This window comes from Topomyia yanbarensis, chromosome 3, assembly GCF_030247195.1.
Source record: "Topomyia yanbarensis strain Yona2022 chromosome 3, ASM3024719v1, whole genome shotgun sequence".
Classification (NCBI taxonomy): domain Eukaryota; kingdom Metazoa; phylum Arthropoda; class Insecta; order Diptera; family Culicidae; genus Topomyia; species Topomyia yanbarensis.
In genome coordinates, this window is record NC_080672.1 from 428243381 (window position 1) to 428270015 (window position 26635).

Consider the following 26635-nt stretch of genomic DNA (forward strand, 5'->3'; position numbering starts at 1 on the left):
TTAATCCTCTTTCACTTATACATGGATCCGATCGCCGCCAAACTGGCGACGATATTTACCGAAAACTTGCTACAGCAGAATGCTTTTGTTCTGCAGCGATTTTCCACATTTTACAGGTCGTCAGGTTGTTCCGTTTCTTGATACGTTGGATCATTCCGACGCTCGTTTCAGCTTTTTTAGCTTAGTCACCCATCGACTTTGATTTATTTTTTTTCTAATTTGTGATACCACTGTTTGGTCCAATTCCGAGTTGGAAGATTCTGATTTTCTGCTTCTTCTTGGCATTTCACTCGAAGAATGAAGTTCTCCATACTCTTTCATGATTGATTTTACACTCGCGTAATGAGTTGCAACGCGATTCTTCAATTTTCACTTATACATGTGTCTAAATCCTAAATTTTCACTTCACTTTCAATGTGCGACATGATGGCTTTTAAACGGTACAAAAAAGTAAACAAAAGAAAGCTGACAATTCAAACGCACAGCATGCTGTGATGAGCGTATTGAAATTATCGCAAATACGTGCGTTCAACGCAAATGTACCCAAGCAAATTCTCAGGGGTTCAAATACCATACAACCCCATAAAGATTCCAGAAATATGATCCGCACCAAATTTTACAACCATCAAAACATTATGAAATGGACTCAAAAACCCATAAATACACCAGAATATGATTTTTATAGACCCATGAGACGTAACGTTACTCAAAATTCCTAACTGTTCGCTGCACTTAAAATTAGTTATCCGCCTAATTCTTGAAAAAGTATATTTATTTGCTTCAAATCCTGACTGACTGTTTACCTTGTAGCATGTTCACCTTTTTCGTAATTTTTGTCATTATTCGTTCACTACGCTCACTATGTCAAAACGCATCACATCAAGAAATATTCAGACGCTTGTGTACAAATATTCCCTTGCATGCAATTTTAGCCTATTTCGGATGAACTTTCAAAAAATATTCCGTCTCACCGAAACCCAAATGCGCATTAGAATGAAATGGATAGATACGAATGTGTTAAGAGGAAAGAGTATTCTTAAAATTCAAGCGAGAGAAATGGTTGTCGAAAGAGTAGTATTTGTAAAAATACGTACTTCCGACTACGAATACTCGAATCACTTGACGCCTATCTGAGGATCTACAGAACTGCAACTCGTCCATTTCGATCCTGATCGTGGAAGAGGCAGCAGTGTGAAGTTCTTTTTTAGTATCGCGGTGTGTTTTAAAAGGTAGTTTGTCAAAAATGTGAGAAGTTCTTTTAGGATTAAATTTATTAAAAAAGTTCCTTTCCGATAGGCATAGCTAGTGCGGTCAGTGAATTGTGCGGTCAGAAATACACATTTGAATTCGCTACATTTCGTGCGAACTTGTGTGTGAAAAGAAGGTAAGATTAAATAATTGAGTTGTGTGATAAAAAGCTTCAAAGCGTCGAATAGCCGATCGACGGCTTCTTTTCTTTTATTGCAAAAGTTTGGAGATTTTCCGCCATCCGTGTTCTAGCGACGCATACGCTCGGCACGCCGCCCGTCTCGTTTACCACCCTGCTGACCCCACGTTCCGGCTTCGAAAGTTCCCGACGCTTTTGGCAAAAGGTCGGAAGGAAGCAGCAAAACCATCAACGCGCTTCGTTAGAGCGACGGCCATCTTCATCGTCGAAAAGTTGGCCGAATTCAACACCCGGTAGGCAAAGGCCTAAATAGCGTCATCATTGCGACGCCATTGTAGACGCCGTTCGTCGCCATCGCTGAATAGGTTTGCGATAGGAAGTCGGTGCCGAAACCGCAATGCCAGTCGGCACCCAGCTGAGATGCAGCTCTACTAGATCGACGCTGTTCCTGAAATAACGCATGTAAGTTAAAAATAGATCATTGATCCGTGCACGTAGATCCATACACACACAACACTCAAACCTTCGAAAGCTTTCTTTGCCGCTCGAAAGCTAAAGCCGAGCGCGCATTTGTACTGCTCAGCGCAGCTTTATCCGCTAGCAGGAAATTTTGACCGCACATAGGTAGACAGGAAAGGGGAAAGCTAGAAAGGGAAGGAACACGAAAAATGTAAAGCTAAATGAATATATGAAACCTAGGTTAAGAATAAAATGCCGTATTTTAATCCGTCCAATAAAATGTTTTCCTGTTAGTTAGTGTTACCTGAAATGTTTGTATTTTTTATGTTGATTAGCTTTCCCATGTAGTGAATTTGGTTCGAGAAGATTTCTCACGTTTCGCGTCGTTTCCGTAGATTTGAATTTTCTTTGTGTTTGTTTTACTCCGATGGGCTATCGGGAATTAGTCCCCACTACTACTTACAAAGCGAGAGGGAAAGAGTGTTCGACTGAGTTCTGCCTGTGATGATAACTGATCGTTTTTTTAGTGCATGAGCTGTCGAGTTGGTATAACGATCATTTCTCTTGCGTCTTTGCTAAACATAGTAGTGGCTCCATCTATACGCGAAACGGAGTGTATCTTTTCACATTTTGTGTTTACCTACCGTTCCTTTACGCCATTTCGGGATCAATTTCTATAACCTGCCCTGAGGTTAGGTTTCATGCTGGGCAATTCTAACCTGACGAGTGGTCCTCTTCGGGGGTAGCGCTAAAGCTACTCGTTTAAAACGTCCTGAGGAGCGTTTTGGTAGACGGAAACCGTAAACGGCCATTTGGCCCGCTACAACCTCGATTATTTTGTTCAAAAGATTTGTTATTATATTGTTCGATTGTATACTATTTTTCCACTACAAGTTAAAACATGTTCTCAAGTTATCTTGTTGACGTTCGTCTTGTTACTAATCATTTTAAACGTGTTTAACTCTGTACCGTGAACACTGCATTACACAATAAATCGTAATTGTTTCTATCGAACGGTAACACTTGTTATCTTCTAGAACATATTTAATACTAATCTATGTAGATTTAAACAGTATGTTCTACGTAGAATAGTGCACGCACGCGAAATTAATGCCAGAGAAACTGGGAATCCCGTTATATGCAGTCAACGGGGTGTGTGAATTCAATTAAAATTCGTAAACAATCGATTCCGTATTATTCCGTTATGAGTGATCGAAAGGAAATTTCCTTCTAAAAATCACACGTAACGTGCGTTCGTATTTATTATATGCTAATTAACTAGAGAGATTTACAGTAGACGCGAAACAAACAGTAGATTAAAAAGAGAGTTGCATTTCCTCATTTTATTTTCGATTCCTTAAGTACAAAAATTCAAGTCCCGTTAGAAGGATGCGGTTGTACGCGATCGCACCGGTTAATGCATCGGTTTAACATTGATCATTGCCGACTGAAGTCTACCTGCACCGTAGTACATTCACCACCAACGAACGGACACGGATGATGGGGAGCGCAATCAAAATCCACTTCTCAAGTTCAACCGGTAATAAGAGACTTAGCGCCGAGGCCTGAAGGCGATGCCGAGATCATTAGGAAAATGTGTGAATACTTTAATCTTAAGTGTCTGCAAGTTGCTGCAGTTCTGGATGCATGTGTATGATGAGTCATCGTTGTAATTTTATGGCTATTCGTGTATATTAGTAATCAGTAGTTAAACTTGTAATTGTGAGTAATTAATTTGCATCAGTGAATGAATCATTTCAGTCGTACATCAAAACAGCAATCAGATTATTACAATGTAATTTTACTAACATGAATATTTCCCCATGCGTTGTTCCAGAGAAGATATGGAAAAGGTGAATATCAAGTTCCATGACAACTACACTGTAACATATCAGCACAAGAAAATTTTACAATTTGTTCCTGAGTTAAGCGTAGATAAGAATCAACGAATAACGACACCAAATATTCCACTGCTGGTAGGTTTTTTTTTAAATTTTGTAAACATCACACTAATTTTTTCATTAACCCACAGACCATCTCAACCCAGAGCAAGCATCTCGGCTACTTCCTGGCGAAAACCATCTCGCTGGTGCTAACGGCCACCAAGTACAAGCCGTTCATCTCGCTAACAGCAGACGAGCTGGTGTTTGGATACGACGACACACTCGTAAGCCTCGCACATCGATTTTACCCCCGAAATCGACGGCCAATGTCACAGATGGGTCTGCTAAATGGGGTGAGTGCCATTAACCAACGAAAAAAAATCCGTTCATAATCATGTAACAACTGACAAGACAAGAAAGGCAGCATCGCTTCGTCTCAGTCTCTGCTCGCGACATATTTTCCTTTTCTATTACTTTCAGGATCATAATCGTTCAAGGAGCGAAGCTCTTTCACCATCACCTCGAGCAAATGACTTCGAAAAAAAATCCGAATCATCCATCGCCATCTCACTTATCGCGTCAGTACATATGTAGTATCATTTGGCCCTTTCACCTGTAAACCGTAGTAGAACGACTCGATCTTTGCTATCGCGATCCTCATTCTCTGTTCTTCATACTACATATAATAACCCATTAATAAACACACAATCGAACATAAACCAAACAGTGACTGAAACGGTTCCGTATATTAAATCGCGGTTACGCTATTTTTCGCATGTTTAAGCTTGGCTCGATCAAGTAGCTCAGAAGCGGCGAAAGGCTAACACAACAAGTACCGGGAGTTATAGGTACGTCTCAGTGCGGTTTTTCCCGCTGCTTGCTGTCTCATATCATACAGCCGCCGCCGAGACGAATGACGCGGTGGGTTGGGAATTGCATGAATGAAGGCGGAAAATTTATGTTATTATCTCGTACGATGATCATCTGAACTATTAAGATCACCTTAATCAAGCTTGTGTAGCACCTGAATGAGAGGAGATAGCAGATATTATGTAGATTACTGCAAAACAGATTCCCAATTGATTAGTCTGTGGGCCACCCCTATGCTTGCTAGCTACCTGCAGGTGCGGTGTAATTGATTTTGTCGCCTCACATTCATGCTGCTGCTGATGTTGCTGATGTTGCTGTTACTAGTTGTAATTGCAGTGATTGGTATCGTGGGAAAGAGCATGTTTTTGCATAATTAGCAGAGGCGGTTTTTACATTTTTTTTTGCTTTTAGAGCATTTGTTTCGCATACATATTACATCATGCGATTAAGAGAGCTGGTGTTCTACTACAAAACGATGCATTATTTGATACATTTTTGAACAATAATTAATAATCCGAATGAATTTAGATACATTTTTCTGGGTGGATAATGCAGAACTGACCGATACGATTTTCAATGGAATTGATTTATGACAAAGCGAAAAAATGTTGAATCAATTGTTGGACGCGGCTAGTGTTGCCAGTTCTGCACACAACGAAGGGCTTACTCGGCTGAAACTATTAAAGTTTTATATTTTCAATTCCATTTCGTACATGGATATGGTACCTACATTGCCTCATTTTCCAACTGCCCTGAAAGTAGGCAAACAGTCGGAAAGGTTACCCGGATAGAATTTTACAATAGCATTTACCCTACAAACAATCATAAAACAATAAATATTATAGTTGTTACTGTTTCAACATTGTTCGATGTCAAGTTCTCACAGTAGATTTACAATAAAATTTCATGTAACAATAAATTTCACTGTTCAGCAAAAAGCTGATACAGTGCATTCACATTAAATTTTACTGTTTTCGAGAAAAAAATGAATGGAGAAAAATTGATTTTTTTGCTGTTAAGATACATAACCACCCCCCTTTTTCACTGTAAAAGTCTATTTTACATTGAAATTTACTGTAAAAACGTTAAAGTTTATTGTTTTTGTATTGTAGCATAACACTAAAACTTACTGTAAATTATTGTAAAATTACTGTACTGTCACAGTGAAAATCAAGGTTTTGTTACTGTACATTTCTATTCGGGTAAGTTTTATATGGAGCATTGCATGACCAAAGTTTAACCTCACTTTTTGATAGTTCAAAGAGTTTGTTTACATGGACTTCAAATTTTTTTGATTCCAGTACGAGAAGCTGGACTCGAACATTGGCGGCTCCAGGAAGGGACACGGGGGTGAGGGGGAAGCCTCCCAGAAGCTGTTTGGTAAAAAGATATTTGCGTTTCCCATCTTCAATATTTTTATATTTTAGAACAACAAGGTGATCAGGTTATTTCTTTTTTTTTGTACCACTTTATTGTACCAAGTGAAAGCTAATTCATTAAATTTGGTGACAAATGCAATTTCGAATATTTTAGCAATATTTAGGTTAGGTTTATGGCTTTGCAGTCGAATTTTTAAGCAAAAACAAACTATTTTGTCTTCATCCGACGTTTCGGTCCGTTTGGGACCTTTTTCAAGGATTCGATAATTGTTGTTTTGTTGTCAACAATTATCGAATCCTTGAAAAGGGTCCCAAACGGACCGAAACGTCCGATGAAGACAAAATAGTTTGTTTTTGCTTAAAAATTAGACTGCAAAGCCATACACCTAATCTAAAAATTGGAAACAGTCGACTTCAGTTCAAATATATTTTAGCAATAAGCAATGTTTCTATTACGAGTGTGGTACAGGTAGTACCAGTATCAAAAATCGTGGGAAGACCGACCCCGTTTTGCGTTCCGTAACAGTGTCTAGTTCATTATTGTCCGTCTACAGGACTTTGTGTCCTGTCTCGCGTTGACTACATTACGTAGGCACATCCCCAAAATAAGCGTAATACTGGTCCTGAATAAAAATAAGTACCACTATTTTCGGTGCCATGAAAAACTTTTGATAAAGAATATATCCAACCTAGAGTTAAAACTTGGCGAGAATCAAATTACCATCGCCTCCAGAAACCTATAACCGGATTCGAATGACACACTCAAACTCGAACTTGCAAATTGGAAATTAATTTTACCACACAGTTTCATCCTGATTATTATGGATTATTTCCGACGTACTGAACGAAATATTTTCACTATTGGGTCGAAAATAAGTACTGACAGCATCTACAAACATTTGCCATAACACTATACTAGTACTCAGTCATCAACCTTATCACAATCGAGTTTGGTTGATAAGGCGAGGGAAATTATAAACGATCATGATAACCGATTCAATACATGCGCAGTAGTCAAGTCGGCCTACGGTAGCTAGTAAAGGCAATATAATGTTAGCTAGGTAACAGTAGCGGTAGTCGTTTCTCCTAGTTCAGTATTAAAACTAAACTCAGATGTTTTGTCAGCAAGATAGATAGCAAACTGTAATGAAAATTCGTTTCTGTAACCCGGAAGAGGAAGCCGGTCAATTGGAACTTGTGGACGATATCAACGGAGATTGAACTTAATTCATCTTGATCCGTCGAACCGACCCCCACAAGTACAATGATCTTGTTTTTAATTTCAATGTATTTACAACGAATGGGTAATAGGATTTTTTGAGATTTGTTTCAAAGAGCGAAGTTCTGATTAGTTTCAATTATTCGCTATGTGCCGACATTATTAGTTTGTGGTGTCAAGTCTGATATTAAAAACTATGTAATGATTTTGATAGCACTAGTTTATAGAAGCACATGTACACGGATTTCTTGGTATTCCGTCTGCCTAAAGTACTGACTCGTACTCTGCTTGGACTTATAATTTCATATCGTCAGGTCTGGTAACTATTGGTAGGGCTTGTCGCTTTTCCATCACTCGAACGCCGTTCAGAGCATCTGGAAAGAAGTTCTTTTTAATGTTATCATATCACCTCTCTTTAGTGCGACATCTTTGTCGCCGTTATTGTACCCACGAATAGACGAATAGGTACGTAAATACTTAACATCAACCGCTACGGTGTAGTTTCACATTGCAGGAATGTAACGCGAGGGATTCCATGAGAAACCATCCAACCGCAAAATATAACCATCACCGATTCGAACGAAGCTTTGCAGTTGTGTTCGGTTTATGAATCTCCATGATTTTCTCTACCATTTGCAATAATTTGATGCAAGATCAATTTTTCAAATGCATGTGGACGTTTCTACGTGCATTAATTTCAAAAAAAATGTTCGATTATTATATTGTATACAGCAAAACTATCTGCGAACGTGTTAGAAGGAATGAATACGAAAAAAAATACGTTGAAAAAAATTTTGTGTCATTTTTCACTAAAGCAAAAATTTACGTTAAAAAAATTGCAAAAAAACCTATTTTTTATATTTTTTAATATTTTGTCAATGAAAACCTGAAGAGAAAAGAAACATTTGGAATGTGATTTCATGATATTTTTTGGTGAAATTTTTTTTCTAACAATATCTTTATACATGTTTTTAAATTTCATTCTAATTGGCATACAAAACTTTAATTTTAGTACAGAATATAACTCTAAGTACCATTTTAAATCAAAATGCATTTAATAAAAATCTTCTAAAATGCAATAGTTTTCGAAATATTTGGAATTTCGCTTCAACAAAAGCAATTAATCTGTGTAATTTTGCCTTTTTTACAAGTTATTCGCGTTATCCCATCATAAAATGTCAACAATCTAATGTTTGTCGTTTTAAAAACGTAAATGAAACTTTTTCAGTATATTTGGATCATGGAGAAGCTTTCAATAAAAAGTATTCATAACAACAACTTTTGACATATTTGTATAATTCATACAATTTGCAGCCAAAAGTACAATCTTCATTTTGAATATGATTTTTAACGCCATTTTAAATCAAACTTCTCATAACAAAATTTTTTTAGAATGTGGTTGTTTTCGAGATATTTTAAATTTTGTTTTCAACAACACAATTATTTTATTGTGGTGACCTTTTGATAAGTTATTCGCGTTTCTCCACCAACAACAATATCAAACAGCACATGACATTTCCTGTAACTTTCCAACTGACAACAAGGCGATATAGTAAACCATTTGAAATTTATACAAAAACAATCACAATATTCAACCATAGGGTCTGATGATTAAATTATATAGTCGAATCATATTTTGGTTGTTCTCATGTAGCTTTCAAATGGTTTACAATAACGCTTTGATATCAAAGAGAAAGTTACAGAACATGTTATGGGCCTTTTGAAAAACTAATTGTTGTTGAACAACTCCTTGTGCACCATGTTGGGGATGTTCAAGTTTCCCTGCTTGCTTAATTTTTCCTCTCGCTCAAACAACAAAATTTATTTGTATCTCGAGAACTAATTCATTTCCGAAAATTTTTGTTATGAGCAATTTGATTTAAAATGGCGTCCAGAATCATATTCAGAACGAAAAATGCATTGTTGACTGCAAATAATGTGAATTATAAAAATATGTCAAAAATTCTTGTTAGGGATTTTTTTTATTGAAAGCTTCTCCATGATCTAATTACACTAAAAAGGATTCTTTTATGTCTTTAAAACGATAAAGAGGGATTCCATGAGAAACCGGCCGACCGCAAAATATGACCATCGTAGATTCGAACGAAACTTTGCAGGTGTGTTCGGTGTATGAATCTCCATGATATTCTCTGGCAATTGGAATATTTTGATACAAGAGCATTTTTTCAAAAGGGCTTAAACGTTTCTAAGCGTATATTTTTTTTTGTTCGTTCACTGTATTTTATACAGCAAAACTATCTGAGAACGAGTTACAGGGTATAAATACTTCTATCCAAAAAAAATATACACTGAAAAAAATGTTGTGTCATCTTTCAAAAAAACAAAAATTTATGTTAAAAATTTAAATTGCGAAAAAACCCATTTTTTTAAATTTTTCTATTTTGTCTACGAAAACCTAAAGAGAAAAGAAACATTTTGAATGTGATTGCATGATGGAGAACTTATCGGTAAAAAAGTTTTTTTAACAACTTCATACATGTTTTAAAATTTCATACTAATTAACATGCAAAATTGTAATTTTATCACAGAATATAATTCTAAGAATCATTTAAAATCAAAATGCCTTTAACAAAAATCTTCCAAAATCCGATAGTTTTCGAGATATTTGGAATTTTGCTCCATCAAAAACAATTATTTCCTGTAATTATGCTCTTTTCAAAAGTTATTCGCGTTACGCCATTATAAAATGTCAAAAATCTAATATTTATCGTTTTAAAGGCGTAAAAGCAAATTTTTCAGTGTATTTGGAGCATGGAGAAGCTTTCAATAAAATGTTTTCTTAACAACAACCTTTGACATATTTTTATAATTCATACTATTTGCAGTCAAAAATACAATTTTCTTTTTGAATATGATTCTAAACGCCTTTTAAATCGAAATGCTCATAACAAAAAATTTCTGAAATGTAGTATTTCTCGAGATATTTTAACTTTTGTTTTAACAACACAATTATTTTGTTTTGTTACGACATTTTCATAAGTTATTCGCGTTTCTCCATCAACAATAATAAGTTTTTCAAAAGGCCCATAAACTTTCCTACAACTTTTCCTTTGACATCAAGGCGATATTGTAAACCATTTGAAAGCTACATGAAAGTAACCAAAATATTATTTAACCATAGGGTCTGATGATTAAACTATATAGTTGAATCATATTTTGGTTGCTTTCATGTAACTTTCAAAAGATTTACAATAGTATAAATTATAAAAATATGTCAAAAGTTGTTGTTAGGAAAACTTTTTTATGGAAAGCTTCTCCATGATTCACATATACTGAAAAAGTTGCATTTACGTTTTTAAAACGATAAATATTAGATTTTTGAGATTTTATGATTGGGCAACGCGAATAACTTTTAAAAAGAGCATAATTACACGAATTAATTGTTTTTGATGGAGCAAATATCTTCTTATTGTTTTTGATGGAGCAAATATATTCCAAATATCTCGAAAACTATTAATTTTGGAAGATTTTTGTTAAATGCATTTTTATTTTAAATTATGCTTATAATTATATTCTGTAATAAAATTACAGTTTTGTATGTCAATTAGTAGGAAATGTAAAAACATGTTTGAAGTTATTGTTAGAAAAACTTTTTTTCCGATTTTTGCTCCATCATGCAATCACCTTCAAAATGTTTCCTTTCTCTTTAGGTTTTTGTTGACAAAATATAAAAATTTTTAAAAAATGGGTTTTTTCGCAATTTACAGACAGAAGTATTCATTCCCTGTAACTCGTTCTCAGATAGTTTTGCTGTATAAAATACGATAATCGAACAAATAAAAATTGAAATTCATACACGTAGAAACGTTTACGCCCTTTTGAAAAGTTGCTCTTGAGTCAAAATAATCTTATTACCTGTGGAAAATGTTTAGTCTTCCATGCCGGTGAAATGTGTAAAGTTTGATCGGAATCTAAGATTGTCGGTCACGATTTTAAAGATTTTCGGACGGATCTTCGTGGAATTCCTCTAAACATTAAATTGTTGACATTTTATGACGTAGTAACACAAATAACTTTTAAAAAGAGCTTAATAAGACAAATTAATTGTTCTTGATGAAGTAAAATTTCAAATATCTCGACAACTATCGCATTTTGAAAAAAAATATTTTAAAGATTTTTGTTAAATGCATTTTGATTTAAAATGATACTTAGAATTATATTCTGTAATAAAATTATAGTTTTGTATGTCAACTAGTATGAAATTTAAAAACAAGTATAAAGTTATTGTAGGAAAAACTTTTTTACCGATAAGTTCTTCATCATGCAATCTTTTTTTTAACGGGCTGATAGGATTGCAGCTTATATCTTATGGGATATCGATCCGTCCCGCGAGGCAAAATTAGCAAAATCGGAAAAAGTGGCAACTGTCTGCCAAGTAAACACCGGTCCTCGGGAGGAAGACTACATTTTGCGCCTGTTTGTCTCGAAGTGTGTAACGTCAAGTCCTTTATTTTGTCTAGTCCAATGTATCCTGCTCCTAAAAATGCGTACTAAGTCGTCAGTGATGCAATTAAAACATCGCATTGATTCCGCTTCTGTCTTCTTCCTGATCTCCTCTTGGGTCCCCAAGGTCTAAAGCGGATCAATCGACTATTAAGTAAATCAGAGAGCGCTGGTAACCGAAATATAATGTAATATTAATTTCCCTGCAACTATTCTACCAGTTATTATCCTATGCTTGTATGTATCATTGATTGTTATGTTTGATAATAAGAGATTATTTAAAATTTTAAAATATTACAGCTAAATCACAGAGCACAGACATTCTTCGAACAAACAAGTTTAAAATATTTGTTTTGCCAAATATCCAAAAGAACACTAGGGCCCCCACACTGGCATATAACAATATAACTATGACGGTCACTTGGACATCAATTGTGTGGTCCACTGTCAATTCAGTCAAACTCACACACTACACGTAATAACCACAGAACCATCTCTCGTGGTAACATCGGTTGTACACCATTCCCCCGAAATCTATTTTCCAGAAAGCCATTCCCCAGAATTCTATCCCCCAGTATGTACCATTCCCCAGATACATTTTCCAGAATGTACCATTCCCTAGAAAACCATTATCCAGAATGTCCCATTCCCCAGAAAAGTTAATGAATTTTGTTCATTTTTGCCTTTCTCAATAGAAAGGTATTGCAATTGCTCTGAAAACCGACTCCCTAACGGAGGCCCGGAGGGCCGAGTGACATATACCATTCGATTCAGCTCGTCTAGTTCGGCAAATGTCTGTGTGTGTATGTATGTGCGTCTGTGTTTGTACGCGAACACAATCTCACTCACTTTTCTCAGAGATGGCTGAACCGATTTTCACAAACTTAGTCCCAAATGAAAGATACAACGTTCCCATAGGCTGCTATTGAATTTCTGATGGATCCGACTTCCGGTTCCGGAATTACAGGGTGGTGAGCACGATTACGCAGAAAATGTCAATTTTTAAAAAATTCTGCTATGAATGTATAATGGTGAAAAAATTTCCAAAATGTGACCACAACTGCTTCGATTTGTAGTACTAGGTCACTAACAGCCATTCAAAGTCTTTTTGGTCACATTGGCCACCATCATCGGTTCTGGAAGCCCCGGCGCTCCGCTCCCGTAAATGGCTATTGAATTGCATCCCGATCCGACTTCCGGTTCCGGAGTTACAGGTAGCAATATCCTCACAGAAATCTATAAAATTTCATACGAATCACTTATATGGTTCCGGAAATATAGACTAAACCGTTCGGTCACATATGAAGTTCCCGTATAAGCCGGAACTCAAAAAAAAAAATTTCAAAAGGGGGTCCCCATGAAATTTCAGAAATAGAATTCGTATTTTTGATGCCAAACACCTTTGAAATGCATGAAACGTCGAGATTTTATGTTATCTCGAAAAAAAAACAAATTTCATAAAAATCGACTTTTTGGAACTTTGCCGATTTTGCACCTTTTGCCTTTCTCAATATTTCAATTTAATATTGGCGTGGCTGGTTTTTCTTTTACAAAATTTTAGAACTCGACTAATGATTTCTTTTCTTGGTGTTTGTCATTTCGTGTATAATAAAAATGTAATATATACATTTGAAAGTTTTTAATGAATATGAACAACTCAATAATTCTCCTGTTCATGATTGAGAAAGGCATAATTGCACCGCTAGGTAGATTAAAAGAGGTTTTTGTGGTGAAACCAGAGGTTTGAGCATTACATAACTCAACGAACTGATGCGGTATAAAGCTGCTGAGGATGTGCCGTCGAAATCGCCAGCTTCTCGCAAGCAAACCTGTTATCCTCTCGTATAACCGGCTTACTCGAACGGAATTGGTTCCTTCTTTCAAACATGAGTTGTTCTTTGAATTTGTATGCCAAATAACTCTTGCAAGCAAACTTGCGATCTTTTCGTCTGCCCGGTTTATTCAAGCATAGGTGTTGATTCCTTTTTTCGACTTTTCCTTGAATCTATATTGAAATGGAAATGAATGCAAATTTTGACAAATGTCTTTAGAGCAGTTACCTTTCTTTTGCATTGGAAATGTTTCGTACGCAAATGTACGATCCATCCGATTGCTCGGTTTAATCAAACATGTTGCACTAAATACATTCGAAAAGTATTTTCATACCTTATGCCAAATGGTACGTATACCACAACCAACTAACATAATATTTGACAACAATTCTTTGTGATTATGGCACCACTGATACATGCGTAGGTATACGGGGGATAAAGCAATAGTAAAAAATGTGTTTGGATCTGAGGGTTAACTAATTTGTAAATGAGTGGTTGGAACCGTGTATAAAAGTGTGTGTCATAGTGTTATGTCGTGCTTATTCTACACGACTGTTATGTCAAATGAGCAACTACCATATAATGTCTTATATCAGACGATGTTGTGCCAAAAGACTTTATGCCGAACAGGATAGTCTTGCTCAAAAGTTGCTAGATATTTGAAAATGTCCATTTCAACTTTCACCAACGTAATGTTTCAAGAATGTTAGTTATAGACAAAAGGCTTGGGGATTGGGAAGAAGCCGCAACAATGACAAAATAGTGTCAAGTGGAACACCAACCGCTCCCACTGGGAATGCCAGGGTGTTCTGTATGAATTATCTGGCAGTATTTTCTTGTAACCGGGACAGTCAACCAAGAACGTCTCATTGATATGACCGCCATATGAATATATGATCAATGAAACGCATCAAATAAGAAACTTCGATCGTAGTCACTACCTCGAAAGACTCCAAATATACATTGCATAATTTCAAACAAATATTCCAAAAAATGAAACTCAAAGGAAGGGAAGGGAAACTCTTTTAGAAAATGTATTCATATGAAAAATAATCAGTACCAACAGTGCAACAAAACACTTTAAAAATTGTCCTAGCTTCTGAACAGGATTACCTACTTACTTGACATAAAGCTATTTGGCATATCGTTTGACATAAGACATATGGTAGTTGGCCAATTGACATAACAGTCGTGGAGTATAAGTACCATTTATCATATACTGTGGAGTGTATTTTGTGGCATATGTTTGAGTATTTGAGGGTGGATCGTACTTTTACGTATGAAAAATACCCAATGCAAAAAAAGGATAAATGCTCCAAAAACACGCCAAACCGTTTGTCAAAATGTGCATTCATTTCGATTTTAACCCTCTAGTTCCCAACACCGCCTCTAGGCGGTCTCTATAAAAATCTAAATAAAACTACTAAAATATGATTGTATGTTGTCATCCGCACTATCATTTCTTCCCAACGCTCACGCCTTTCATACACACACATTACTTGAATATTCGTAGCTTTCTGTCAAAGGCAATTGAAACTCAAAGTTGAAAACTCGAGGAAAACGTGGAAAAAAATTATTTTGTGTTTAGTGGTAATTCTTCATAACTATTTTTGGAAATTTCAAAATCTAAAAAAAATATTTTTGAGTAGCCTGTTTCTAGCATTTCACTGTAGATGTGAATTGGTTTAGTGGAATAATTCGGAAGTTTTGGTTTTTTGGTAAAATACTTTGCCCGCCTAGAGGCGGTCTTGGGCACCTGGGCGAAAAAAATTTTCTTTAGTGATTACTTATCGTACCGAAACAAGCATTATGTGCAATTTTAGCTGAAAAAAAGTATGTTTTAAAAACTTTGGGTGAATGTTGCTGTTAGAATATGGATATTCTTATCATTCAATAATATTTAGGGGAGTCTGGGGCTAGCTGGCGGAATATTTTTTCTCGTTTTGAATTAGACATATGGTGCTGTCTCTAGTTCTGCACTCCGAGTACTGTTTAATATAGATTCCAGAAAAGCTCCAAAGAAATATGTTTGAATAAATCTCGCGGACAAAAGATTCAAAGAACTGCTCATGTTTGAAAGAAGGCATCAATTCCTATGTTCGAATAAATCGGGTATGCGAATCGATAACTGGCTTGTTAATAAGGAGCCGCCGCATTCGGCGGTTAACCCTTCGCAGCTATGCACCGCATCAGTTTCTTGATTTAGGTAATGCACAAAGTTTTGGTTTCAACACATAACCTTAATTACATAATACTCTTCCATGCTTTTTGATCCTATGAAGGGGGCTACCGCTTCCTATGGTTGTTACTAAATAGCTCTCAAAAACACACCTGTACTGAATTCTGCAATTTGTCCTACATGCATGTTTATATTATTAAAAGAAATGTAAAAATACTGACATTGTCTAATGTTGCTAGCAGTGCAGATTTTTGATTTCCATTAAGATTTTTCATAATTCAAAGCAAGTGTTTTCCCCATCTTAGCAATAATGTCTGGGAAATGGTTATATCTGGGGAATAAACTTCTGAGCATTGGTTCATTCTGAATAAGGCTTTTTCGAGAAAGAGTACATTCTGGAAAATTGTTTTCTAGGAATTGTTACTTTCGAGGGAATGATTCTTTTTCGGAGAACAGTTCTTTCTGGGAAAACACTACGGTACTTCAGTTTATGTGGTATGGTTTTTGGGGAAAAGTCAAAGAACCAAATAATGTTTTTCTGGGGAATGACTTTCTGGGAAATAGTATGTTCTGGGAGATGATATTCTGGGGGTGGAATTCTGGGGAATGATTTTCGGGGTTAATAGTATACAATCGGTAACATCACAATTGCCTTTGAATGTGCCGTAAATTTTTTACTCAACTTTTACGATGGACGTCTGTTTTCTGTGCCTAAATTGATGTTGCTTCTAAGTTTTGCACGACCCGTAGGGAACTTGGCCTTGATCCCACTGCCCAGTCATCGATGTTATGTGATATTTGTTATGGAATATTGTTTTATGAGGGCCCTTCATAAACAATATCTCGCAGAAAAAAAAGAAAATTTCTTCTTTAAGCATATATAGCAAATTGTTGTTGGTTTTATATCCCCGCTCCACTAGTACGGGCCCTATTCTCACAGCCACACCATCCAGCGACTAGAAGAAAATTTCCTTGTAGCAACTAAGTGACGGGCCCTACTTCTCAAAACCATTTTTCGACAAACATGTGACTAGGACTCAAAAGTCAACCGTGGGAAATTCACCCCGGGAACAAATTCCAAACTGCCAATCGCCCAGCACAGCCGTTGATAGCAAATAAAAGAGAAAAATTTGCTCTTTCGTTGACTGTGGAAAATGTTTAGTCTTTTAGCCGGTGAAATGTGTAAAGTTTCATTGGAATCTAAGGTCGGTCACGATTGTAAAGATTTTCGGACGGATTTTCGTGGAATTCCTTAATTAGACCATTTCTGCATAGCGGCTGGTATTGCCACGGGGAACACGATAAATCAAAAAAAGGAATGAGTAAGTACGTGGAAAATATGAAAATATGTTATGTGTCTTCAGCAAATTTTTCTAAAATGTGTTATTCAAGAACTTCATCGAAAGCAGTCAAGCTCTATCTTGAGCCGTTAAAAAGATCAATTTTAGATCTTCCTAAAATTAGAACGCTTCTAGCTTCTATTTAAACGAAAAGAAGCGCTTTAGTTTTTTTACATGTGCTAGGAATACTTTTTCATAATGGAAGCCCCCTTCTTTTGATGTATACTGAATTGAGATTAATCTACCTAAAAGTGAGATAAACAATTTATTTCAACTAACTTTCGAGATAGAGTCATGGTTTCAATGACAAAGTTATAGAAAATTCTACTACGAGAAAACTTGTTAAACATGCATGCAGTGATCATGGAAGTGACACAAGGGTGCGTGTGTTCAAAGTCCATAGATGTCGTCAGGACTAGAAATCAATAATGGTAAAACGGAAAGTTCCAACGAAATGCCGGATATTATGGCCTGGGGTGTAAACAACGCTGGACAAACTGGAATTTGCCCAATCGAATTATGTGCCGAATCGGGCCAACCCTCTACAGATTGACAGAAGAGCTGTGATCATAAACAAAATAACAGATAAATTAATAATAGTACTAGTAGACGAAAATCGTGATAAATATTGCAAAGTGTGGGAATTTTGTTTTTCTATTTGGTAAGAATGCAGTGAATTTGCGGATAAAATTTAGTAGTTTGCTTGAGTTCAAAATTCAATTATAATGAAGTGTTCGACGCAATAGTTTTACTAACATGACTTATAACTTACTTGCAGCTGCACATGAGAAGTGATATAACAGAGAAAAGACAAGGAAGCGAAAGAAGAGAGGACACGGAAGAATCAAGGATCAATTTAAGAAAAAAGAGAACCAAACGTAATTGGAAATTTTGCTTACCTAACCACAAAAATAAAGTAAATTGCAGTTGATGGATATTCGTTATTTGTTGAAACTATGTTGAAAACACAACAGGACAGTACATACTTCCATATTAAATAAGTCGGACGGTGAGAAGAAATCAAAATAGAGTAAAACCACAAATAGTGAGTCGAGTGTACTTAAGATTTAAAAATTGACAGTTTTAGCTGCTGAAAATGAGCTGCTACATAACAGGAAAAATACAACCAATCACGGAAAATTTTCGCGCGTAATTCGAAGCTTAAAAGCCTCAAGATTTCTATCGACTTTATTATGATTTATATCTTCGTAATAAAGCGATCGTATTAAAAGTTAAGAATCAACGTTTGACCTTACTCGCGATATTAAAAACACACCCCTCGCCGTAATCAGTGCTTCATTCATCAACTAACACGATAAAAAAATGTCGATTACGTCAAATGATCAAAGTAGCCTTTTTAGATGATGCAATAAACATACAGTGTTAGTAGTTTTCCGCTGGACTTCACGTAATAAATCTCCCAATCCCGAGATATGCTAAAAGTTTCAACTGACGTGGTTCCTACGATTGCAATCTATAACACGTGGAACACAAAAGGTACAACAATCGACATTCTCGGATCGGTCATTCTCCGGCGATAATACCTCTCCCACGCACAGGCACGCACCGTCAAATCAAACTGAACGTAACCGTTAGTTCCCACCAACCCTCAGAACACCCCCCCCCCCCAGTCGAATGAGCAATCAATTATGCAACAAATTAGAACCAGATTATCACCTATCAAACCGTGTGCAGTAGTCGGCTCATGCAGGCAGGTGCCGATGCTACTGATTGAACTGATTCTCGGCTGAAGCCCTAAAGTGGGAAAATCCGACACATTTTCTGCGACTAAATCAGCTGCTAGTGCATCCCTGATAGCGGCTAATCATCTGTTTGCGTTTCGATGAGTGATGCGTCGTTTTTCTCAAACAGATTGGAATCACTGCCGGGTTCACGGACGGATAATTACAACTAATGACATTGATGGGCGCGCCAGGGCCGGTAACGAAGCGTACGTCTCATTTTTATTGTTGATTGTCCCGCAATGTTTCGACAAACTATATATATACATACACTATGCGTCTCCACCTGATCGACTAGTGGTTACGGATTTGCTTTTCACAGAAGGAAATGTTTTGATTTGCACTAACTGATCGTGAAAATTCAATAGCAATCTCGGTAGGCGTGTTTCAGGGATGGATATAAATCTTAAAAGTTTTCTTGATAGCAGTTATAGACTGTCGTCAGAGCCTGCAATCAATCTGATTAGGTTCAGGGTTGTTTGAGTTGTTCTACGACACCGTAGGGTATATAATTCGAGCAAAATCTGATATCAAATTGAAAATTAAACTTGATGTTGTGACGTAACAGGTATTGATTGTTCAGGCTGTTATCGTGTTAATCACCTTAACAATTAAGAGAACGGAATCAGAGCAAATGAAGATGTTAAAATTTCTTGTTGATAACAAAATAAGTATTCTACATGCTGCAAGAAACATAAACAAAGCGAAATCATCTAACAATGGTAAAATATTGTATTCTTAACCTCTTCATTTAAATTTTAAGCAGCACCCAAAGTGACTTTTTTCTTGATTTTTGACCTAGATTTTTTAAATTTAATTTTTTAGATTTAGACTAAACGGTTTGTGATGCTAGTGTCGAGACCATATGATGCTTAGCTCGAATTGAATACAAATACAGATTCAGCTACATGATTTTGTCGTCTCTTTCACTCGGATGCCGATCACAGTTAGGTCAATGAACTACATTTTGCTTTCATTTTCACTCTTAGGCAATATTTTCACGAGGAAATTATTGTAGCAATCAGTAGCAACGTTTTAGTCGCTCTACATACATGCGTGGAGACATCGAAATGCAATAATGGAGAACGAACAAAACGCTGAGACTGGTGACATCTTTAAATCGATTGTGAAATCAAAGCTTAAAGAGCTACGATGCCTTCAGATGTTGAAACATTGACATTTTTTGACAATAAATGACTAACTAACTTCACTATCTGGGACAACGTTTCGTAAAAATTAAGGAATCTCTTATAGTTTCTACGGTTAAAACATTGCAATTGGTCGATGGATTATACTATTTTATGCACTAACCGTTTCAGAAACACCTGATTTGAAATATTGTTAAATATTGTTTTATGTCCTATAATAGTACACTAAAGCCAGCTCTATTTAGAATTTGGTCGGTCATTTTTAACTATTGAAGTGTATTTAGTTGTCGTAGCGAGAAACTAATGACTGCATTTCGATCCGAACGAATTGTTTATTTAGTTGTAGAATTAATCAGGATTCATAAACACGGCCGAGTTACCTTGGATGAAACACGTGAGGAGCGAAAAAAATATACACTCACGTTGAAAAAATAAAAATTCTTGCTAAATATTAAAAAAATATTGCAAAGGTTTTGCAAATGTAGCGAAGCGCGCATTGTCAAGAGTCGAGTAGTCTGGTAAGTGTTTGAATTCTTTTTCATCTTCATGGCCTTCTACAATACTTGAGGGCTGCATATTTCGACGCTATTAAAATTCAGCTCGTTTGTTGAGCAGTACTTAAATAATTTAATACCGCGGGGTACGATTATATTGAAGATTCTAATTTTAAGTTTCGTTGCGGTTTCATGATATTTTTTCACGTGTCTTATGACGTGACAAATGCTACCAACCGGCCGATTATCCGATCAGTGACATAACCTTAAATTTGGTTTGAAGCATGAAAATCCCACAAACCCGAAAATAAAATCCAAAAAAAAATGCAAAATGAATGTAATTAGTAATAAAGTTCTTAGTGAAAACAGTTTCAAAACTAAGGCAATAGACAATAAATTATCTGATACAAGAAAGGCTATTGTACATCGACGAATTATTGCTTTTGAATTTGATTTTAGTTAATAAATTACAAGTTACAATTTTCACCATTGGAATTTGCAAACGTCGTCTGACGGGTCTCCTATCATGCAACTTGAAGCCAAAGAATTGAAGCTGTCCAGCGCAGATTCATACGATATGCGTTAGGTCAATTGCCTTGAAACGATCCGCTGAACCTGCCACCATACAACGACCGTCATCGATTATTATAGGACTACACACTTTAGAAGATCATCGTAGACACGCGTCGCAAGCTACCTTCGTGTCTAAGCTTCTTCTGTCTGAATATGATGTTCCCGATCTCCTATCACAAATAAACCTTTACGTACCAACCCGTGTCCTCCATCCACGAACACTGCGCAACACTAACTACGCTGCCAAAAAAAACCGATATTAGAAATGACCCGTCGATTCAACGATTATAGCGGCACAGTTTCGTAGCCGTTTGTTGCCACTTTAGGTCTTTTTAGTTTCGGTCATTAAAACTCAGTGTCAATTGGACTTCAATTATTTAAATACAAAATATACAAATACAAGAGAATGTTGAAATTCGCTACAAATCTTCTGATCAGGCAGGCAATTTGTAGATGCGGGAAAACGGTTCAACTCCTATTTGGCTCAAATTTATACTATTTTCAATTTAAATCACAATGAGAACAATTATTTATCTATTTAAAGATTCTGGTTTTTTCACAGATACTATTTTTTATGAAATTTATATCATTAGGCAGGCTGATTTTTCTAGGCGATTCTTCTACTAGATCCTTGAAACTATGGTTAAAAGCAGACCAGTAATTTTGCTGGTTAACATGTAAAGGGTGAGCAAAAAAACTACTGATTTCTTTACAAAGCATAAATACGAGCTTTATTGACTTACAATCTCGCAAACCCGTTGGGACTCAATAAGAATATTATATTTGAGCACACGAAGCTGTTAGGATTTCTTTCGGAATTCATGGATTTTTAAACAATACAAAAGATATATTTCAATGAATTAACCGGATTTTTGTCTACTAAAGTACTGTTCACTAATCGAGAGGAAATCCCTTAGTACTGATTACTATTACCTTCTAATTTACGTAAAGTTTGCTAAATGTAACATTGATGACAACACTAAAATAACTAGAAACTATAAATATGGGCGAGCTTATTAATTTTAGCATCACACTTGCTTCCTACAAATCAAAGAGAACACATCGCAAGTGGCTGCTCCTGTACCGATGAGACTTTCTTTTAGATTTCTCAGTTTTGAATTACTGCAATTTATCCGATTCCTGTGAATTTTTTGTTAATTTTTTGTCAGTGGCTGTGTGCATGGCCTATTGTCTAGTTCCTTCTGTCAGTTTGATTTGCTATGATGGTTGCAGTTACACTTTCTAAGCCAATTCAAACATTTTGACACTAATCTGCTCAGTAATTGGTTCGTTTGTAATTAGCTAAAGCTTTTTTTTACAATCATCATAAAGATTGGAAGAGATGCATGACTTCTTGAAGAAAGCTGTAATTCTTTTTGATTGCAGGTTTGTTTTACAAAAATTTGCAAGTTGTTGCAGCTAACGTTGAACGTTGTTCGGGTAACGTATTCAAACAAGTTCGTGTAACGAAGACGTAAGATGTTTTCGGAAATGCCGTTTTATTCAAACCGAATTGAAATGATTAGAGCATAATTCCGAAAGCACTAGTTCTGACTGCATAGAAAAGACACAAAATAAGCTCTTGAGGCGACTTAGATTAGCTGATTCTTTTTTCCTCCTTCGTAATTTCTGATCATCTCTCTCACTTTATTCTAAAACGAACAAAAAAAAGACCAAGAGACTGCTATATGCTGAAGACATGAATCGAAATTATTGGACTTATAGATTCAACCAGTCACAACATTTTAGTCGCAACAGTGTTTTAATACAGAACGAATTCATCGCATGAAAATGAAATTAAGTGCCAATGAAAATGATATTGCGTTAAAATGACGTAAACAAGAACTGTCGTCTGTCTATCGTTCTCAGTAAATTGAAATATTTTTTTGCCTAGTACGCTTGAATGTGATGCTTAATATTTATACTAATAGTATAGAGTGCACAGTGCATGATACAGAAATGCAAATTCGGTGCAATCCAAAAACTTGTCATTTAAATTTAAAATAGTGTTGCCAATATCGAGTATTACATCTGAGTTTGGTTTAATGTGACAATCTCTTGCGATGAAGCGTGGAGAGGTTTTGTGTTCAGTGGTCTATAAAACTTTTTTTTTTAATATTTCGTTTAGTGGACTTGTTTGAATACTTTTCCCAATCAGAACAGTAGTTCTTTTATCTTTTTATATCTATTTCCAACAATAAATCTCGCTCAAACTCTTAACCATTGAACGTGGATACCTGTTTACGAGGCGGGGAAATATTTTTTCTTCACCAAATGCGTATAGGGGGTCGTTCATATCTATCTCGCTATTGAACACCTCGGTGTCATCATCGTGGTTGCTGCGCGAACACCTGATTTCTTCCTTGCTTATTGCCTTTACGATTTCCTGTAGACAGATCACTCTAGGAATGTATAACAAATTTGCATCAAATTTAGAAAAAATGCATTTAATTTCCATTTTTGCATTAACTTTGCAATCCCTCGCAGAAAAGTTTGTTTAACAAACGTCCTACACTGATCCACTTTGTTCGACGTTTTGTTGAATGTAGGCCCTACAATGTAGGGCTAGTTTTTTGTACGGTTTTGACTTCTTACACGCAACGCAAAATACATTGTGGATTTCTAAGTTGATGGAAAGAAATGCATTTCATTTAGCTGATTTTTGAAAATGCATCACTAGTGATCTGCCCCTAGGAATTTCCTCAATGATAGTGCTGGCTGTAGATTTTGAGATACTTAACACAGCTTTTGCCTGCTGCTCCAACAGGACATAAGACGGCTGAAGGGAAAGATGATCCAACTGTGTGCGATCATCTGCTCTCGGTGCTACTACGCTGGCGAATTTTCATGGAAACCGTCGGATTTAAAAAAAAAACTTTATCTCTAGTGGCAATTGACAGCAATTTGCTGGATAACGATTATGTTAGCTTGCCTTCGGTTCGCGGGTGCGCCAGCTGATCGAAACTAGAGAATAATTTTATCTCCTCCACGGGGGTGAAAATATTTGATTTGGCACACTATCTGCAAGTGTCAATTTTGGCGGCCAAATAATTTTTCGGTACTATGTTAACTTCGGCGCGAACAGGTGCTACAAATTTGGTAATTGTTTGTGTTCAGCGGTTTCTGATCAGGGTAACCCGTAATGTGCCGTTTTTCACAGAACTACTAGTTTGTCTTTGATTTGTGCAAAGAATACTATGTGTAATTGTACTATCGCAATATGTTTTGTACTGCGTTTCTCCCAAATGTGACATTTACATATGTATCTGCAAGAAAGCGGTATCCGATCTTGTAGCCGAACATTGATTTTCTCACCGTTCATATATATATAAAACACTTAATTATAGCATTGTCACACACAATCACGTGCTATAACTTATTAAAAATGGATGGTTTCGCCTGGACCAATTTATTGAACGCTGTGAGTGCTGAATACTTGACATGATAGAATTCAATAAAGGTGGCTCTCGTTAGTCTAACCTCCATTTTCACCTTCAGAAAATGTTCCTCATCACGAATACTCGGTCTTATGCGAGTCATCAATAATCGCAGAACTTGGCTGGAGCACCACTTCTTGCTGCTGAAACTCACTCATCTCGACAGATTACTAGTGTAAGAAGTATAGAAACAGTTTTCTTTGTACTTCAGACAAGGTACACAATATAAAAGTAACTATATTTGTAGTTCGCTTTGCACTGGCTCGGAAAGAAGCATAAACCATACTGAGTTTCGTGACCATTGTTTTTGGTTGTGTGAAACAGCAACCTTCTTTAACTTTTTCTCAATAATTTGTTTTCTCAAAATTGTTAAAAGTCGCTGATAATCATGTTTAAGTTATCGGTATTTGACAAAGAGCTATTTTCAATCAAAAACGTGAATATCTCTCTAGCGATAGCAAGTTTCCGTCTTCTGAAAATTAATGTAGTTTCAACTATGTTTATTTTATATAATAGAAAAATCTAGTAAAAAACTAACGATGAAAAAACTGTTTTAGGGGGCCTTTCAAAAATAATGCCAAACATCACAAAAATCTTAAACGATAGCGAGTTAGTCTTCGGGTAAAATGTTTGTAACGAGTTTCTCCACTACTTTGCTGAAGTAAGTATTTTTCTATCTGAATTATTGGGGAAAATAAATTCGGTAATTCACCATTCGTAGAATTAATCATCAATCCGATAAAACAGAGAGAAGGGGAGCTCTATTCCAAGAAACTGTCTAAAAGACACCACATTGCTAAAGTCAACTGTTTTGACGAAAGCTAAAAAACCCCTTTTTTTGCTCTTTGGAACCGAAAAAAACCCTTTTTTGCTCTTTGAGCGCGACGAGTGACAAAAACCCCAAAAATCAATGTATTGTAATTCTTTTGTAAATATTTATTTTATTTTCCTCTCAGTTTGACTAAAAGTATCTCAAAATTTTACCATAATCGGATGAAAACCGAATTTTTAACATGTCGTTGGAGCAGGTGATGTCGAGGATTTCTGTTCAATTCAATTCATTAAAATTGTTCGTACTTTCGAACTTCAAACGGCGATATCTCAAGTATCGATCGATTGGAGTAATTTTGAGTTCTTTGGAAAGAAAAATGAATATGCTAAACTATAAATGTGAGCTTTCTGTGCAGAAATGATTTACGTTTGTTTTGCATCAAGAAAAAGCAATTGAAAAATTCTATGTCATATCAGTAATGTATCTTTATGCGTATTCCAATTTTTTGAGATGATCTCCCAGGGCATTTTTTTTTTTTTTTTTTTTTTTTTTTAATAGCCCGCCTCTTACCCCCACACCAAAAAGCTCACAAACGGAGCCCCCTGGTAGTGGACACATCAGTTCTCAGCGTACAAAAAAAAGGTCAGCACAACAAAACAAAGTTACGAATCGCGGAAACGCTGAGAACAAAAAAAACAATACGAGACCGACAAAACACAAAATTTGACAAGAAGCTACGGCGAGTACCCAGCGGAAAAGAATCCTTTTAAGGGTCCCATCGTAGCTTTGCAGGAAGCTCATAATAATTTAAATTTATTTATTAGTTATTGCTAGAAAAAATGCATTTATCAATTGTTTTTATTTAAAAAATGTTAACCAATTATAGCTAAAGGAATAAGCTCGATTGGTGGTGAACGAAGTTTATATTAAAAATTCTCCTATTTTATTTTTTAAAATTAGTTTCAATTTTGCTTGGAAACGAGTGCGACATGTTATTTGCTTTAAATCCGTAGGAAGCTGGTTGAATAACTTAGGTCCGATGAAAGAAATGCGTCTTTGACCAAGGTTCGTGGATACTCTGGAGTATAATAAATGATTGGCTTGTTCTATAGTTTCAAGATATATAGGTCTCATCTTGCGCATTTTTGCGCCGAAATTGTTATATCTATGTTTTTGAAAATACCCACATGGAGACGCCCTGTAGCTCATGAATCTTCTTACAAATTGTTTGCATAAACAACATACTGTTACCGAAAAATTAGTGATTTTTAGTTTTAGTTTTGAGAACTATTTCTGCTATCCGATGTGATTGGCTACTATTATTAACGTATATATTAACCCTTCAACGTTCAACGCCTTCAAATGGGTTTACATAAAAGTTGTTGAAAAACAGAATAATGGATTTTTAAATCTGATAGCAGAAATGGATTCAGCGACCCAAAATTAGTTAAAAACCT

General features: G+C 35.9%; 1 protein-coding gene across 1 annotated transcript in view; it reads left to right on the forward strand.

Annotated features, from left to right (window-relative positions):
- LOC131687315 (scavenger receptor class B member 1) overlaps positions 1 to 26635 on the forward strand; it is a 157662-nt gene that overhangs the window by 123457 nt on the left and 7570 nt on the right. The window contains exons 5-6 of the mRNA XM_058971392.1: positions 3684 to 3822; positions 3879 to 4082. Coding sequence (XP_058827375.1) covers positions 3684 to 3822; positions 3879 to 4082 — 343 coding nt within the window. The remainder of the gene's footprint in view (positions 1 to 3683; positions 3823 to 3878; positions 4083 to 26635) is intronic.